The 18,663-nt window shown below is 42.8% G+C and overlaps 1 protein-coding gene across 2 annotated transcripts in view; it reads right to left on the reverse strand.

Annotated features, from left to right (window-relative positions):
* Positions 1–619: 619 nt before the first annotated feature.
* Positions 620–18,663, reverse strand: part of ntn1b (netrin 1b) — a 51,015-nt gene continuing 32,971 nt past the window's right edge. For both annotated transcript variants that reach the window (XM_058653657.1, XM_058653656.1), the window contains exons 4-7: positions 14,928–15,077; positions 11,982–12,035; positions 9,382–9,456; positions 620–3,044 (exon numbers count right to left, since the gene is read on the reverse strand). In XM_058653657.1, coding sequence (XP_058509640.1) covers positions 2,725–3,044; positions 9,382–9,456; positions 11,982–12,035; positions 14,928–15,077 — 599 coding nt within the window. In that variant the 3' untranslated portion in view covers positions 620–2,724. The remainder of the gene's footprint in view (positions 3,045–9,381; positions 9,457–11,981; positions 12,036–14,927; positions 15,078–18,663) is intronic.

Genomic DNA, 18,663 nt, shown 5'->3' on the forward strand with positions numbered 1-18,663 from the left:
GTGTTTTTACATGAGTGTAAACCCACTGTGTGTGAGTGTGTGATCCTCCCGACACACACTCTCCAATTGTAAAAAACTCGTCCGACATTCATTTACTTGTCTTCTCATTTATTACACTTCTAATTATTTAAAAGGTCTGGTTAAAGTCCACAAAGTAGATAGAACTAGTTAAGGTTAAAAAAAAAATAAAGGAACACTATACAGCTATATAACACACGTAGACATTCAGTCATGCCTTTTTCGTCGAGTACCAAGTCTTAATAATAATAATGGAAATCCAGTCCTCAAAAAGAGTCATTTTTGAGGTGACACTTGACATTTGACACGCAGCGCGCAAACCGCACACTGCACAATACACATGTGACATTTCATCACTCCACAGGTTATATTTCCACAACACTGAATACTGTATACAAATCAAATGTGTACATAATTCACAATCATTGTTAGCTATCAGTCAGCTACAGTAAAGAGGGAGCATGCGGTCGAGGTTAATTTGATAGATGTGGGACATCCCACTTATATTTATTCCTTTATTGGGAAGTAAATGCTCATGTCTGATACTTAGGTGTGCCCGGATAAACTGATGTCTGCTCGGGTTTTGCTCCTGGTGCTATATATGTGTATATATATCTATTCCCTCTTCCAGTCCTTCTTGGTTTGACGATTGACAAACAAGAAAACAGACAACAATGAAGTTGAAGAGAGCCTCTGCTCCTGGTGCCCTGCCCCTACAGGAATGGAGTGGAATTGAATGTGGGATGAGGTACTCCTTCCTGTGTGCAATGTCTGCGACTGCTTTGGATTAGGGCTGCACAATATACTGAGAATGTACCATCATCACAGGATCAGCACGTGCAATATACACGTCGTAGAAGATGTATGCATATCGCAAAGACTGCTTGAAGTGCACAAAGTGTAGATTTGCGTTTATTTAAAATTTTGTTTCCAGATTTGTAAGAAGTAGTCGGAGGTTAAGAGAAGCAGACGGTGCTTTTTCAGTAATACTGTCTGGGTCTATGTTAACAGGGAACCTAAAGTAGGAGGAGATTAACGCCTTAAATTTAAAGCTACAGTGCGTAACTCTTTGTGATTTATTTGTTCTTGTTGTTGATGTTATTATTCTGCCTCGGTAACACACTGTACATTATTTTGTATGCTGCGTTCTCCATTTCAACATGTGCTTTTTCATACAATACTGTCAGGGAGTGTTTGTGTGTATACAGAGGCAGCGCAGGAGGTGGGCGAGCTATTTTTTTAGACTTTTCATGGACCATTCTTTGTGTTTTTAGTCTTACTCCAACCCGTCTGCAGCAGTCTCACTCCTCTACCACAGATGTTTCTGTCGCTTCCATCTGTCTACTGTGTGTAACACTGCTGTAGCAAGCAGCACATAGAGAGAGGTGTGTGGCTTAATCAGCATTGTGTGAACTCATTTAACAATGAAACAGCTATACAATACAGTTGTATATAAAGTATTTCTTTATCCATCACAAGTCATATCGCCGTCCCAATAACCTACATCGCATGTTTTCCCGATATTGTGCAGCCCTACTTTGAACAGTGTGAATGGAACTCGATGGAGAACATGTGCGTTACTCTCTCAGCAGACACAGAATAAAGTATGTTAAGGCCTTTACTGTCCACTAAGATACATCAGCCTGTACACAACACTCATCATTAAGAAAAGCAGGGTTTTTGAACGTATACAGCTTTTTTTTTTTTTCTTTTTGCATGATATAACACAGTATGAGGTTATTTTTCTTTTTGGATGCCACTCTATAATTGAACATATCTCATATGTTCTAAAAAACTTTTGACTAGTAAAAATAAGTGCATGGTTGACATGTCTACTCTACATCTAGTTGATGCTACGGCACCGTCTACTAAAAAATAATGTCTATGTATGCACGTATGGTTACTTTATATTGCAGAGAGGTCACAGCCACGTCATACTGCCAGTACACTGATAAGCGCCGAACAAAAGACTTGCATGTAAATAGGTCATTATACAGAATAAGGAGAGGATCATAGAATGGCAGTTTTGTTCCCACAACACTGAGGTAACACTCGTATGAGCATAGGGCTCTCAGGTAAAATGGCACTCTATCCACAGTTACAAACACTTTCACAATGTTTTACTTTCAGCTGGTGAAAATAAAGGTTTCTTCAAAGTTTGGCAGGTTGCAAGAGGAACTTATCATACACGAGTGGAGTCCTGCAGTGCTATGCTTTCAAACAGGGAGGTGAAGTCGATGCTCTGAAGCACAAGGTCGATACAGTAGATTCATTGCTCTTTAAAACAACTGAACTGAGGGGGGACTTTAAAAAAAGAAACGGCAACAAAAAAACACCAACAGCATCATGGGTAAAATAGTAAGGAAGGGACATTTCTGTAACATTAGGTGCAAACTCTGCAAATTAAAACAAACCTTGAAAGACAAACAGAAATTGAACAACTGTAGAATGAGCTCCTTCACAAAAGTTCCTAGAAAAAAAACAACTAATCTCTTTGCTCCAACTCAGAGCAGCAGCACTCAGTCATTCCCCATCTCTCCTACTTTTCACCTGTGTCTCTTTATCTTTTATTCTTCCAGTTTATTGATTTTTTTATTTATTATTATTCATCTATCCTCTCCTCTTCCTTGCATTCATCCCAGTAGAGGTATTGTTTTGCCTTCACCTCTCCCTTATGCTCTTCCCTTCTCTCATCTCCAGCTACTTTTAGCACTTCCCCCTCTTGTCGCGCTGTTGAAACTTCCTCAGCCGGCGGCCCCACAGGTCCTTCCACGGGATGAGCAGGCTTCCCTTGTCGGCCACCACGCCGCTCTGCCCGGGGGAGTCGTCGTCTGTGCCCAGGAGTAGGTACTTCCTCCCGGGCTTGATCTTGGGGCACTTGCAGGCCACGTCTTTTGCGCGCACCCACAGCAGCTGGTCGCCGCGGCGGATGCGGTTCTCACCTTGTTTGTAGACGGATATGATGTTGACGGTGAACTTCCACCACTCGCCCGCTTTGTCTCCCTTTAAAACGTGCACTTGGACAGCTGGTGGAGGAGAGGAGGAAAAGCCAGAGTTAAATCACTTTTATGAACGACTGACTCGCACCATAAAAATATATGTATATTATACCCTCTGTTCCTCGGAGAAGGCTCATATATTCAATATGTGGCCAAATTATTATTCAGTATGTGAGCGCTGCATGCTGTGACTGTGTGTTGGCACGGGATCAGAGAAGTGTATATGCATTTGTTGGCTAAATGTCGGGAGTAAATTGTTAAACTGGCCACCAAGGGCAACAGATGCATGGTGACGAGGCTGAGAATAGTTGAATTAGTTTTAATACCTAACGTAGTGTGACTTTTGTTATTATTCTGCCTCTGTTTAGTCTTCATGAACAGAGACAATGTAATGTTATTAGTGTACCGTGTCCATCTGGAAAACAGGCAATACTATCAGACCACGCTGAGGGAGCATCCGTGTTTTTCTGAAACTTGCAGTGAATATTTCTTTGTGTTTTCAGGTCACACTCCAAAGGCTTTACTAGCGGAGTGTTGCTGTTGCCTGCATCTGTTTTGATGTAAAACAAATCACTTCATGTGAGCAGTGTAGGAATGCTGAATGTCGAAATACAGAGAGTCGTGTGGCGCTGATGGGCTTAATCGACAATAAGTGGCTTAAGTAATAATAACAAAATAGTTTGGTAATTAAGTAATGGAACAAATAAAATATTCAGCTTGTGTTAAACCAGCTCAAGAATTGACAGATGAAATAAAATCTATCATAAATAAGACATTTGGAATATGACAGTGTGGATAATAATACACAGGACTTTCATAGTTCATCAGACGAGATTGGGAATCAGCGTCAGAAACTATAACGACCTCAGACAGTTGCCAGCACATTTACACGGCTTCGTAAAAAAATGTTCAATGAAATTCTCCGTTTGAACGTGAACAAAAAGAAATTCTCCCCTCATCTCTGATCTATGACCTTTCCTTGTTTTGCTCCTAAGCATATTCCCTATTAGAGCAACTGTTGTCATAGCACTCGCTGTGTGAGCACAAATGCTGCTGGTGGAGAACATCTGAAAGCACATTTCTCTCTGAAGGTCAGAGAAACATTTTTCCTTCGGATGCCCCCGAGCAGTTATATTTTCGTTTTTTTTCCTCAAAAATAAATGACCAACAGAAAGGTTTTTACACACACACAAAAAAAGCCACATCTGCTAACAATATAACTTCTGAAGTTGGTTGATCATGCAGTCATCTGGAGTGTGAACATCTGAACACTGACGACTTTGGGGCTGAATCATGCTAAACCTGGTAACTATTGGAACGCCACTTGTAGCTCGATATTTTAATATCAGGAAATGAGTAAAGCTTCCTCTGCAGAAGCTCTCCTGCGTGGACTCTCCGTCCAACCGAGCAACTATTACCTCACCACAGTGATCGGAACAAGAGGCAAACAACTCTGTGGCGACACAGCTAATCTGTGCTTGAAGTGAAGTGTTTTACCCCATGGGTTTGGTTAGGAATGTGCCATTAACTTGTGGGTGGGGGGGTCACTTTCAAGTGTGAGAATTAATCTAATCTGGATAAGCCTGGATTAAATGATGGAGACACTTGGGTTGGGACAGATCTTGTAATGACCCATTTATCTTCGATGTGTTTCATTTGTTGTTGTTATTCTGCCTATGTTTGGTTTTTTATGAACCGAGAAGATTATTTTTATGTTGCATCCTTTGAATGAAAACAGACTGTCAGATTAATTGAGTGAGCATTTGTGTGTATACAGTGGCAGCACAGGGGCGGGATGGGTTAACCCTTTGGTTACCAATCCTGTCCTCACCTACTTCTCATTACCGTAACTCCTAGACCATTTGTGATATCGAGAAAATTCAAAAAATACGGACTGGCTATCTGTCCAGGGTGCGACCCAGCCTTTCACCCTATGTCAGCTGTGATTGGCACCAGCTCCCCCCCGCAACCCTCATGTGGAGGATAAAGGTAGAAGAAGCATGGATGCATACCTGAAAGCAGAGAAATAGATCTTTGCGCCTATATACTTGTCACTACGGTAGCCCCTCAGGACTTCCGTGGAACGACCAAGATTCACGAACTACCAGATATTGAAAGTGTAAGTTATCTTGGAAATTTGAACATTCTACAGCCATAGAATCAAAATAAATCCAGGCGGCCTGAATATAATGATGGTCATAAGCGGGTCAAACTGCTTAACCGCCGATATTTTTTTTGGGCAGTAGACTTCACTTCTGAAACTTTCCATGTTCTGGCTTTACTAGCACCATGTTGCTGTCGCCTCCATCTGTGTTGGCATAAAATAAATCACTTCCTGTGTGCAGCATGGGTGACACAAGATAAAAAATCACTACTATACTGATCAGTAAAGGACATTTCCTTAGAGTTAAAAGTTACACGCCGCAGTTCTAACACACTTTTATGCTCAGTCAGTGCTTTTGTTTTTCTACAACCAGAGACGAGAGCAAGTTAATTAATATATATATATATATATATATTTATGTATATGTGTATATATATATAAAAACATCTCGACTTGCTGAAAACACTCTTTCCCCCTCATGCTCTCCTGATATCGTGGTAAAATATCCCTTTCTTTGCATTTCTGGCTGAACATGATCACTTTCACTGTTCATCAGTCACCCCCCCCTCTTTTACTGCCAAGAATGAAGAGAGCTGGAGGAGCAGGGTGTTTGAGTATGTGTGTCAATGCATGGCGTGAGCAAATTGCACACAATTTCCAGAAGAAAGAAGGGTTGTTGGTCTGAGTAGAGCGAGCTCTCACAGCCTCTGCCATTCATCTCAGCCCTCTCCTTCATCCAGACACATAAAGGGTGTGTGAGGAGGGGGTTGAGGAGGGAGTGCGGGGGGGGGCACTATTTGTCTTCCCAGCCACAGAAAAAGTTCCAGGAGAATCAGGATGTGTTTCCGACCTCATGAGCTACCCGGGTTCTGCTCCCAGAGCTCCATCCAACTCTGCAGCGTGAGAATCCAGAGGAGATAGCTCTCTCCTCTCCAGGCTGAGGAGACTCGGTTACAGCATCCAGGCACAGTGTCAGCGTCAGTGTCTGCCTCTCTTTCTCTCTCTCGAGTGTGTTCTCAGTGTGTACTTGGAGTATTTAAACACACACACACACAGAGACCCGCACACACACACACACACGCTTGCTGCCACTTGGTTGGAGCTAAATAGACACCAGAGAGAAACGGAGAGTCTGGGGTCAAACCACTGTTTTGGTGAAAGAAGGAGACGACGAAGAAGAAGAGATGAGTGTAAGGTGATCCTGCACTCATACAATGGCTGCCAACTAAGTCTCCCTCACAGTAAAGCTTCCCATCTTCTTTGGACAGTGTGCTGTGGCTTGACACTGCCTGCCACCAACAAGCACGAGCTAATGAAATTAGAGCTTGCTTAATTACCGCACTGAGGCCCCAGTGTCCCCTCTGGTTATCAGCTAAGTGAATGATTGCGGGACCTGCTCTCCTTGGGTGAGCACAGAGGGGTGGCCCAGTGAGGCTTGGGGCACCCTGCCTTTGAGCACTACCCCGGAGCATCGGTAAACACGCGGCGCTTTGATTCATTGTCCTCCTGGTGACAGGGAGAGGGGAGGGTACGTGTGTGCAGAGGAGGGTCTCAGGCGCGAATATAATCCTTTTGTGTCCACCGTCTCCGTAGCTACGGCAGTGATGAAAAACAAAAATTGAATAAACAAAACATATTTCTTTCTCTCCGGGGTGGCAATCCGTCACCGTCTGCCTAATTTACCACCTGTTTGTGCCCCAAGGAATGCTGGGCGCCGGCAGAGCGCACAACTGTGTTTAAACAGAGGGCCCCTTCCCGTGACCCCTGGGGGGGCCCTGGAGCACAACCCCTCGCACATCAGGGTTGTGGCCCCCAGAGAACAGAGAGGAGACTTTGAGGCCCCACAAAAGCGGTGCGACAGGCCTGAGAAATGAATTAGACCGAGGCAAAGGGAGTGTATGCTGAGCACTGATGTCTGCCGTCCTGCCCCAGCGCGGATCAGGCAGGATCATCTGCTTCCAGACAGTTTTTTGAGGAACTTCAGGGGAAAAACAAACAGGAACCGCCCACTGTGCGTGAATCAGCCAGACTGATTTATAGATGTAATGTCTCTCTCAGCTCTGTTAAATTAAGATTTTAGTCAGTGGAAATATGAATAATGGCTGTGTTTGGCTTCCGTGCAAAAAGAAACCAAATGGCCTGAATTACTGTCGACTCGACTGTGAAGGGGAATAAAGTACATTTCTTCATTCTTCTGCTGGGTGAAGTTGAAAGTACATAGAGCTGTTTTTTTTCCTGACAGACAGTCGATGACATTTTCGTAAAGAGTGAGAGACAACTCTGTCTGCTCAGAAAGAGATGAACGATCGTGGCAGAGCAAATGATGATGAAACTTTTATCACTACTGGTTAATGCAAAGATTTACAACTGCTTTTTTTTTATCTTAAAGCCGCCACCACACTGAATGCTGCATTCCAGTCACATGACAATATATATGTAATTGGCATATGTGTGTGTGTTAAAGTGCACGTCGATTGGGTATGTCTTTGGAGTGTGTGTTGTTATTTTACTCTTTTATTTAAATTTTATACGCCGCCTTTCGACCCAATGTCAGCTGGGATTGTCACCAGAATCTTGGAATCTCATAGACAAGTTACCGATGATTCGGCTTCATATTTGTAAGGAATAAATGTAATAACGTAGGAAGAGTGTCCAGAGGCTCACTCTATGCAGTATTTTGTGGTTTACTTATGTTAAAACCACTAATAACAAACTGTTATATTGCAGAGATTAATGGTGCAGAAAACCCAAAGAGTGGAGTGGATCATTTGCCAGGTGGATGAATGTGCAGCTGCACAGTACAGTCGTGCAAATTCTTATCCTTTCTTGTGTAAGAATTGTAGGATTTATCTTGTGGTTTTTGGTAATAAATATGTTTTAGAGCATTTTTAACGTATAACTTTTTAATCTTCTTTATTTCAGCTTCATCGCTTGCTGTGTTGAACATAATACCATTGCTAAATGTTAGGTTTTTTTGCTTTCTTATCTGTTTCGAATTTGCTCTTAAATGCGTGAAGCTTTTGCCAAATACCTGAGTCAGACTGGGGTGGACAGAACATTCCCCCCCCGCAGTGTGTTCGTGTTCCACTGCATCTACAGGGGTGAAAGTCTACAAGTCCTCCAAAGTTCAGACGTCTACACTTTGAATCTTTTATAACTAGTCTGGAGAAGAGGTGCCGCAGGGCAGGGGAAGGCACAGGGCTGAGAGGTGCATACAAATCCAAAAAAGATAACTGTGTGCTCAGTGGGTAAAACTTGAGATTAATTCTGCACAAAATGCTTCTAGTTTTGAAGGAGAGAAAGGACTGAGTTCATTCAGGGTGTGTTCTAATTTAATAATTAGGACGACTGAAGAGCCAATAAAATAGTAATTAAGCATGGTTAAAATTAAACTCATGATCTCCCACCTGTTGTCACACTTACTAAAATAGGAGAGTAAAATAAAATAGCGTATAAACATGTCAGGCTCAGTTTTTCCTTGAACCCCGATGAACCAGCCATGGTTAAGACTCTATATTTTAAATTGTTTCATGAAAAAATGTATGTAATTCATTCACATTTCTGTGTTTGTGATCAATGTATGCACACATACATTAATCCTAATTAATTATGAAATAATACATGTGTAGCCTCTATCACAATATTAATGCTGATCATCATACATTTCTTTTCTCCAATGTTTAAAATCTTATTTCATATTATAGCAGCATGAGTAGATTTGTGTTTTTTCAACACAACGCGAATCAAACTATTAACAGACTTCTGTAGAATTGGACCAATCACAGTTTGCACTCCCATTGCATGTGCATATCAATTTAGTGGAAAGATAGTTTATTTCAGCATTGGCAACAAATGCTTATGCTGCAAAGAAACCCAGAATGGTAAGAGTCTACTCTCAGGGGCTCAGGATAGAGAGATAAGTCATTTAAGGACTTTTGTGTGGGAATAAACAATCAGCCTTTCTTGCAATCTTGCCCACTACAGCTTTAAGACCAGTCGGTCTTATCAACATTAATTTGAATTAAATAATTACTCTGTTTACAAACCCAGACTAGGTCCAGCACCAGGACTGAACTTAAAGACCAAATATGCAGTTTAGGCCTTTGTATTTCTGTTATGTTATACGGGTGCCCAATGAAAATGATATATCTATCATTGGAATTGCTGTGCTCGACATCTGATCAATCAAGACGTTTGACCTCTGGACGACAGCTGGCAGAGGTCAGACTGCACACATGCCTGCATACTTGACTCACTCACCATAGTCCTTTTTACAGTACTTCTTCATGGTGATCTTCATCTTTCCCTTGGATGCTTTACAGTGTGAGTCGCAATCTGTTAAAAAAAAAAACAGTTGGGGGGGGGGGGGGGGGTAAGGGAAAGAAAGTGTTAGATGGCAAATCTCATCCTGTGTGTCTTTATAACATCATCAGACTAGATTCCAGCTGGATGAGCCTCCTATGAGGTCCCTTGCATTACACTATTCATGCCTGCGGGGTCTTAAAGATGCCTTCAGGCGCCAACGGGAACTGGCTTAAGGCTTACACAGATCCTCCTGTGTCTGTCAACACATTTCAACGATACGCCTCCCCACTTTTCCACTGCGGCGCGCTCCCTCGTCAGTGTCCTGGCATGCATTGTTCGTTCTCTGAGAGTGACGGAGGTCACGACTGCACAACAGAAGGTCACAGGGTGAAATTAGCAAGTGACCTACTAAAAATTAGGCAGGGATCCTTAAGACGTGGGTCATACTTTCCACGTCTATGTGTCCGCAGTTGTCCGCTAGGGTCTGCATGGTGTAAATCTTGTCATATGTGCATTTCTGTAATGGTACAGGGACGAAGTCAAAATGGAGGTGTGCTGATCACATGCTACGTCTAGGACACTTTGAGTCCACTTGATTTGGTCACAAAAAAGACAACAAAGAAGACTGTAACCATTGCAAGTAGCCACACATTTACAACTCGGCGCTCAGAGAATACAAGGACATACAAAAAAAGGACGAACTCCTGGGTAGACATTTACTGGAATGGACTATGAGATTGAGTGTTGGAACGCTACACTGACGTGGATCATTGTTTTAGTAAGAACAACTCTGCGGTCATATATGAGCTTGCGGAAATGCAAAGTGGCTCTCTGCGGACACATAACGTGGAAAGTGTGACCCGAACCATAGCAGCATCTCAGCCACATGAGGTGAGAAAGCGAGTACGCCAGCCATTCCAGCCCTTCCATCCCCCCGCCCGGAAAGACGCTCACGTACTCATGATTAATGTCTTTTCTGGTTTTCCTCTTACACCAGTGTACATGTACCTGGGTTAGCGTGCCAAAGGGCTTTATCGATGGCCACTGCTGTTGCGCTGTCACTGCGCCAGGTACCTTTTATGTAATGAGGGAACTAGTGGTGGGACCAGAGGCCAGACCAAAAATTGAAATCATTTGTTCCCTCCATTTTCTTCTGACTGACACAAATTGGAACCAGATAATCTCCAAGTGTTGCCCCTCTCCCGCTCTACCTTTCCGAGAGCAATAAGCCTTGTGCTCTTTTTTTTAGGGGGGTGGGAAAGCTGGGTTGGGCAGTCTGAAGAGAAAGGAGGGGGCAGTTTAGAGAGAGAGGGGACCTTTCAGCTCGCCTGAATATGGACAAACTTCATTATTTCTTCCAGCCCTCTGTCCAGTCTTCCCCTTTCTTCCCCATTATACTCTGTGTGAATGAGGTTGCCTGGGTAATGATGGAGAAAGAAAAAAACGCCCCTCTCCTCCCTCTCAAAAAAGGAGCGTTTTGGGACGTGGGATGAGGATCAAATTCATGTATGTGGAGAAAGCATTTTCTGCTGGAATGCCTGGCCGCTTTCTGCGGTGGCGGGAGAAATAAGAAAAGAGGAAATCCCAAAGTAAATGAATTTGACGAGTCCATATCGAGCAGGCCTGATTTCCATGTAAATGAAGTGGTGAGGGCGGGAGGGCTCTTTATCTGCTACTGGACCCCGGGGCCTTCATCGTACCTCCCTTTGATAGCTGACGTTGCCCATTAGTCCCTTAGCGCAACCGCTGCCGTGGGCCCACTACACCCACAGCTCCCATTAAGGTCCAGTCCCCTGCTGCGAGGACAAACACCCCCTTTGTGTGTCCCCGCAGCAGTGCCACAATCATTCTGCGGGGTCCCTAGGGACCACACTGTTCCTAATTTGGAGGGTGGTGTCTGTGTAGTTTCTGACAGGAGTCCAAAACTCCTCGCAGCCTCGGCGGTCACTATAGTAGAAAGTGGCACTCACAACAAAGATCTTAACGTCAGTGGCGCCACTCTCGTCAGACTCTGATCGATGATCTGAAGTGAGTCAGCCTATTCACACAAGCCCGTGTATCATGGTGAAACAAGCCAGTGTACTTTAAATTAGTTAATTTACAGTTTAGGTGACAGGTTTTCTCCTGTTTGCTTCTCATTATTAAAAGTCAACAGCTTAACAACACAAGTAACATAAAACCTGCAGGTGAATGTTGCTGCTGTGGCACGTCCTCTACTGTCAGCAGTCTGATGTTGAGACCTTGGAACAATAGGGTCAGGCAGGGCTTCCCCGCTGGTGCAGCGAGCCTTGATTGAAATACAAACTGGTGCAAATGAAGCATGTAATCAGATTAGGGCTGCAACCCTGGGGAGGCTGCAGGGCAGGCTGGGAATACAGGCAACGAGGCCACGGGGAGCGCTGGCAAAATATCTGGAGTTCACATCAGCAGCAGCCAGAGCTCACTGAAGTGTTTAGTTGACGGGTGATAAAATGAATAAATGGAAAAACGTGCAAGTGTGTGTGTGTGTGTGTGTGTGAGAGATAGAGAGATATGACTGCTGCTATTTTACTCACCTGATGGCTCCTCGTAGCTGCTGTAAGTTGCTGTTGGAGATGCAACTGGGATCTCTGTAATAAAGGAGAATAACATTATATCCTATGTGATTCTTCAATCTATGAGGAAACTATAGCTGAATAACCTTTACCCTCATTACAAACGCTTAATCTCCAAGTGTGTATGGAAAAAAAACAACTAAAAACGACCTGGGAATGGATTTAATAGAACATCTTATTAATAACAGTTGATTTTGAAACACAGATGTGACACAAAAAATGTCCCGCACGTAAGTGAGTGTGTTATTAATGTCCTGTTCCCCTCTGACTGGGATGTGTGTGTGAAAGAGCCAAAGACGGCGGGGTTGTTAAAGTCAGAGCTGGCAGGGAGGTAGATGTCACACATACTCCGTATTATACTATAAAAACCAGAAGACATTATTTCAAAAAACATGTGAAACCAGATATATTCAGATATAAAAAAACCCAATTTCCTCTTCTTTTTTTTTACTTCACATTTGTTACCTTAACAACTAAATGTGAGAAATCCTGCTGCACAGTGTAAGTTGAGCTATGGTTGTGGATTCATTACGCTATTCACATGGGCTCCTGTCCTTGTCCTTGACTCCTCTACGTTATGTGGCAATAAGGGCTCCAACTAATGATTATTTTCTCTATTATCGGTCCATAAAGTGTTGATCCGTGTTTACCAAACCTGGAAATGATAATGATCCTTAATGCTTTGTTGTGTCCACAAACCAAAATGATTACATTTTAATGAGGAAACCAGAAAATATTCACATTTAAGAAGCTGATAAAAAAAATTAATTGATTATCAAAATAGTTAATTAATTAATTAATCTAGTCTAGATCTAATCAGTCTCCTTGTAGGTCCAAACATTTTACTGGCCTGGATTTTGCCATGTTTTTGTTGCTCTTGTCTTAATCTTCTGTGACTGTCTTCTTCTATTATTTCTGGGTTAAATAAGAACCATGGTGCATGGGCCGGTTTGAGTCTCACTCTTATATGACTGAACATATACATGCAAAAGTAATTTGACTCCCAATCGCATTATCTGGGAGTGTCAAACCAACTTAGCATGTTAAGTCACCGGGATTCTTGGCCCAAACAGACCTTGTCCTTTTCCCACCTGCCTTTATCAGGAAGGTCAGCCTCAGTCACGTAGTGGACAATTGTTAGTGAATGCCTGATCTACCAGACGTGCATCTTATCTTTTGGTGCCAGCCTCCTCCTCCTCCTCGATGCTCCTATAGCAAAAAAGCAGCTACTATAGCAACCCATCTCTGTTTCTGTGAGGTTGCTGGCGTTTATTGCCGAGGGCCTGGAATCTGCGCGCGGCAGATACAGCCAATAAACATATCAGCCATCATTCCCTTGGACTCATTCTGGGGATTTATTGTGAGACGGGCCGTTAACGGTGTAGAAGGCACACAAGGCCATGTTAGGCAAGCAGTGATGGTCTGTTTATCCAGGCTCTGGTTTACACAGCCAAACAGCTATCCAAAATAATGGAACAGGGGTATAAAAATAACACAACACAAGTGTGGGCCGTGAATTCAGGCCTAACCACGTGTCCTGTCCTTGTCAGGTCTTGTCCCGCTGTAATTATCGCTGGGGTTCTATCACTGTATCCTGTAGGGTTTGGCTGAGCAAATTTGGCAACAGACCTGGCTGCAATCAATTTATTTTATAGGAATCTCTCGCAATTAGTGGATTTCTTTATAGCTGCAAAGTGAATTTACTCTATTTTTTTGTTTTGCATCAAATTAAACTTTGATCAACTTTAAGATAAATGAAAGAGCAATTGAACTGTTCCTGATAAACTTGGACTTTTGAGTTTGGTATTTGATCATTATCAAGCTCCTCAGGACAAGCTCCTTTATTCTCCTTCTTAAATAACCAGAAATTTCACACAAAGATTCTCTTGCTGTGGCAATTTCTGGCATGTCCAAGCTTCAGGTGTGTGTGTCTGGGCAAAAGCAACTAAACCTGGCGAATAAGTGTAAAAATAAGCAAAATACGTAGAGCAATCACTCAATTTCTTAATTCAGAAAGAGTTTTATAAACTGCAAAATCTGAAGAAGGATGGCTCCACCCTTATAAACCCGATACCTACGAACAAAGAACATTGACAATTACATGTGTATATATGGGAAGCTCATTAACTCAAAGGACAACTTGTTGATGAGGACATCCTTTTCCCCTGATGCACTTGGGAAAGGGAGGGCCGAGAAAAGGATTTGTTGCTCTCTGCAGTCTCACCCGGGCTGTCACTTTTTATTCAAAAGTCATTATTATTTTGAACCTGGGTGTAAAGTTCACGCTCAATCTGAAATTACATGTTCAAGTACGGTGCACTCGTAGGGTTTCCTACTATGTGTGTCAGTGTGCTGCTCTGAGCATTGTTAAATAAAAAGAGAGCCACACTCGATCCTGATCAGGTTGACGGACTCACATTCCTGGCAAATAATATTAGAAATGAAGTCGTCATAGAACTTTTGTAACATTATTTAATTATAGTTTAAAGCTGTTGGAGCTTCCTCCTGTTGTCAGTCATCTACCTTTCAGGGAGGGTTTATTCCATCACACTCTTCTAAGTGTTGTATGCTCTAACACAAGCAGAACTCTTCATAATGTAACAAAAAATCATTAAAGTTAAAGTTACAGCTCACTAATTCTCACTGACAAAGACATTGTTCTCACGCCGTACCAAACCGAACCGAACCGCGCCACGATGGAAACACGGCTTTAAAGAACAGCGATGCACAAACTTTGGTTAAACAGATACTATACACAACACAAGAGGAACTCAGCAACCCAACTTTTTAGTTATTAAAGCGTGCATATGTAGCTATAGTGCATAAATGATTTGTTAAACACACACAAGCTGTCATTCAGTGATTTGACTGACAGTTGTGTGCAAGGTTGACAGACGTTGGCCTTACTGATGCACGGCGCGATGGGAGAGCGGCTCTGCTGGTAGCCCTTCGCACAGCGGTTGCAGGTGATTCCTGTCACTCCGTCCTTGCAGGGGCATTGTCCCGTTGTCTGGTTACACGTCTTCCCCGCTGCTCCGACCGGGTGGCAATCACACGCTGGAGAAAAACAAGAAGAGCACAAACACCAAGCTAAATTAGACTCAAGTAAACAATTTGTGATTTGAGAGCACAAACATGGGTGGTTTGCAAAAGCCAGCAGCACTACAATCCAAATATCAGCTTTCAAATGACTACAGTATGTCTCGGCTGGCTCGTCCCGTGCTGACTCTCCATATTCCATACAATAAAAAGCAATCTCGCTCAAACCCTAGTGAGAATTCATTCACATTAGAGCGGGGTGTGTTTTCCTTCCAGACCATCACAGATGGAGAACTGGGCCTCGGACCAGAACAAAAACCTCAATCAAATTACACCACTTCACTCCACCCATAATGACCATAGGGTTCTTTATTAGGGTCTGCTGTGGAAGGCATGAAAAAGAGTAAATAACTTGATTAATTATAGTATTTCACTCTCACCGCACGGTATTGTTTCGAGTGTATACGTCAAAATATGTGTGGGAATGTTTCATGCATGTGTATGAGTGGGTCTGTGTGTGTGTGTTCTTCAGATTCACTTCCCAACGCAAAGCTTTTTTGGCAAAATTTTCCCCCCCAAACGTTGCCGGAATAATGTTTCCTATTAATGGACGAGTGGAACGCACTTCAAAGTCGATGTTAGCTGGGAGGATTGTGAGTTGAATGTGAGAAATTTACTTCTCCGTGTGTGTGTGTGTGTGTGTGTGTGTGTGTGTGTGTGTGTGTGTGTGTGTGTGTGTGTGTGTGTGTGTGTGTGTGAGAGTGTGTGTGAGCAAGTTCTGCCAAACATTTACCATAAAGCCAGTGTTTGAAGTGGGAGCCCAGCCTCCCCTATTAGCTCTGCATGTGTTCTATGCACCAATAACCAGAGTTATTTGAAATGAGCTTGAAGTGGTCGTGTCGAAGTTGGACTTACTTTTACGCGAAATTTATAGAGCTTCATTAACATAACGAGATGCTCGTTAAAAAAAAGGTTGCGCTCCTTTGTGTTCTCGCTCTATTTTTAATTTCTTCCAAGGGCATGTGCTGAGTTATGGGGACCTGATTTATTCCTTCTTTGGATTCAGGACCATGTTGTTTACATAAAAATGAAGAAAGAAGAAACTGCAAGTGCAATAAAACTTTCATTACGTAACACAACTAACAATAAAACTCAGTGGTGACATCATATAGCGGTGACATTTATTTTCACTGCTACTGTAAACAGCTATTGAGCAATAATATATATATAAAATATTCTATAGAATAAACTCTGTTTGCTCTGGGATGTTTATTCTGCATGTGGGACCAACTAAAGCTTTTAGGGTTGAAACAATTACTGCAACTATTTTGATAATCTGGTTTCTCTGCTCCATATAACAAAGAAATCATACAAACTGAATCATTTTGGTTTGTGGACAAAACGAGACATTTGAGAACATCATCTTTTCTGGGTTTGAAAAACATTTTAAGACTTTTTATGAACCAAATGATTACTTGATTCATTGAGAAAATATCGATAGTCATTTTTTTGAAGTGAAGTTGTTGATATTTTGGATCTAGTTAGCCAAAAAAAAAAGTATTTTCCTCATCGACCACTTGCCTGTTAACGACGTAAACACAGACCATTATTCCTCTTTATATTTTGCATGTTAAAGCCACATTGTTTTAAACTTTGTAAAACTTTTCCAAAAGCCAGGAAAAAGCACCCAAACCTCTTCTTTTCCTGAGTGACTGTAAAGCCAAATGTGGTTGGCTTGTACTCACAGCCACAGGCATGAGAGGAGTAACACTACTGTGCACAATCTCATGGCTGTTGTACCCAAAATTACCCATTTTTTTGGAGGGAGCCTATATGTATATATTTGAACGGCCGCCATTCTTCGAAAACATGCGTGTTACAGACATAACGATGTCAAACTACTTGTTTAAGTGACTTCAGCAGCCTGTGAGACTATATTGCTAATTAGAAAAATTGGTAAAATGAATATATAAAGTCATTTTTCACACCAGCATCCTCATGAGACCCTGAACTCCATGATGACTGCTTTTACCGGGAGTCGTACAAATGGGAAACATTAATTAATTTCAACCTGCAGCGCGGGGCGGGCGGCTCACAGAGCTGAGTGTTTGCTCAGGGGTTCAGGGTTTGGGGCGGGGGGGTGGGGGTTTGTGCAATGACACAAGCACCAGCTTCATCTCTGTGCACTCGCTGTGCCCAGTTAAAGGCTTACACTGCCAAACATACGAGGGGACCAAGAAAAAACAAACTGAAGGGGCAGGAGGAGGAGGAGGGGCCGGGCCGGGGGACTGTGGGTCTCCAAGAGCCATGTTTACACTGCGCTTGATGAGGGGTGAAGTTGTTAATCTGGGAAATAAAGCATGAGGCATTCCACACTGCCACTGGAGATGTAGGCACAGTTTAGTGCAGTGGAGCCTTTTTTTTTTTTTTTTTACATGAAACCTTCAACTATTAAGTGAATCATTGAGAGGACATTCTGTTGAGACGTGAAATGAGGAAAGGTTAAGGAATGGGGGAATGAAAGCAGACTTCCTCCTGGCCGTGTTGGCGCTGCGCTGTATTTCCTGTCCAACAACAGCAGAGCAGGATGGTTGGCTGATTTGAACAATAAATAAAATGGTTCGTAACTGATGTCACATTACGCCGTTTCTGTCACCCGAGGAGAAAAGGCAGCAATCAGCATGTTTGGATTTGACTCCAGAGCAATGAGCCGGGTGTGTGATGGGGAGCCGCATGGACGTCAGGTCTCCAGGTGACCGCTCCAGCTGTTTGGAAAGTCTCTGCAGAGATCTATAGAAGTTGCTACATGATTAGGAAAAGTGAGAAGTGCAGCCTCACCCTTTCACTGAATTACTCCCCAAATATAGCTTGTGAAAATGTTTAGGCTGGCAGCGCGGAACAATACCGCGCAGAGCCATTTGTCATTTTTTAAATGCAGATGCTCTATCAAGATTTTGTTCAGCAAAACACCGCCTCTGGCAGTAAATCCATCCCAGCTCTCTCTACGGTGGTAATCTCGGACTGTCCGATAATTAAGAAAACAACCGAAAAACACCCTTATAAGCCGTCTCGCTCATGCCTCTCCTCTTATTTCATGCAAGTCGAGTGCGTCACAGTGAATTAAGAAGGGAGGAGTGTCGGAAATATCATGTTGCTGTTTTCCCGCGTTGAAATAGCCAGCGGTGCAGCGAGGGTTAGGGCACTGAAGGATATGCAAACTGAGATACAGTCGGCAGCCGACCACAGCGCAGCGGGGGCTGCTGCAGGAGACCACAAGATATTTATGTGTCTAGTGTCACTCTTTGGTTATTAGTCTGTGGTCATAGATCATCATGGAAATGTTCAGTGGCATTTAGTGATATTGCTTAACACCAGAGGTATTACAGTGAAATGAGTAGGACTTCAAGAAATATTAATCCGTTAAAGTCTTTTGTCTTTGTTTAAATAATAAGAACCAGAGCTCTGTGAATTCAGCTTCTTAAATAAATGTTATGGATTCTTTGCATGTAGGGACGTACTCATGTAGGGCTGAACAATTTTGAATGAATATCCAATTGCGATTATTTTGACCGAAATTGCGATTGTGAAATGATTTGCCTTGTAT

The sequence above is a fragment of the Solea solea genome, chromosome 16, assembly GCF_958295425.1.
Source record: "Solea solea chromosome 16, fSolSol10.1, whole genome shotgun sequence".
NCBI lineage: Eukaryota > Metazoa > Chordata > Actinopteri > Pleuronectiformes > Soleidae > Solea > Solea solea.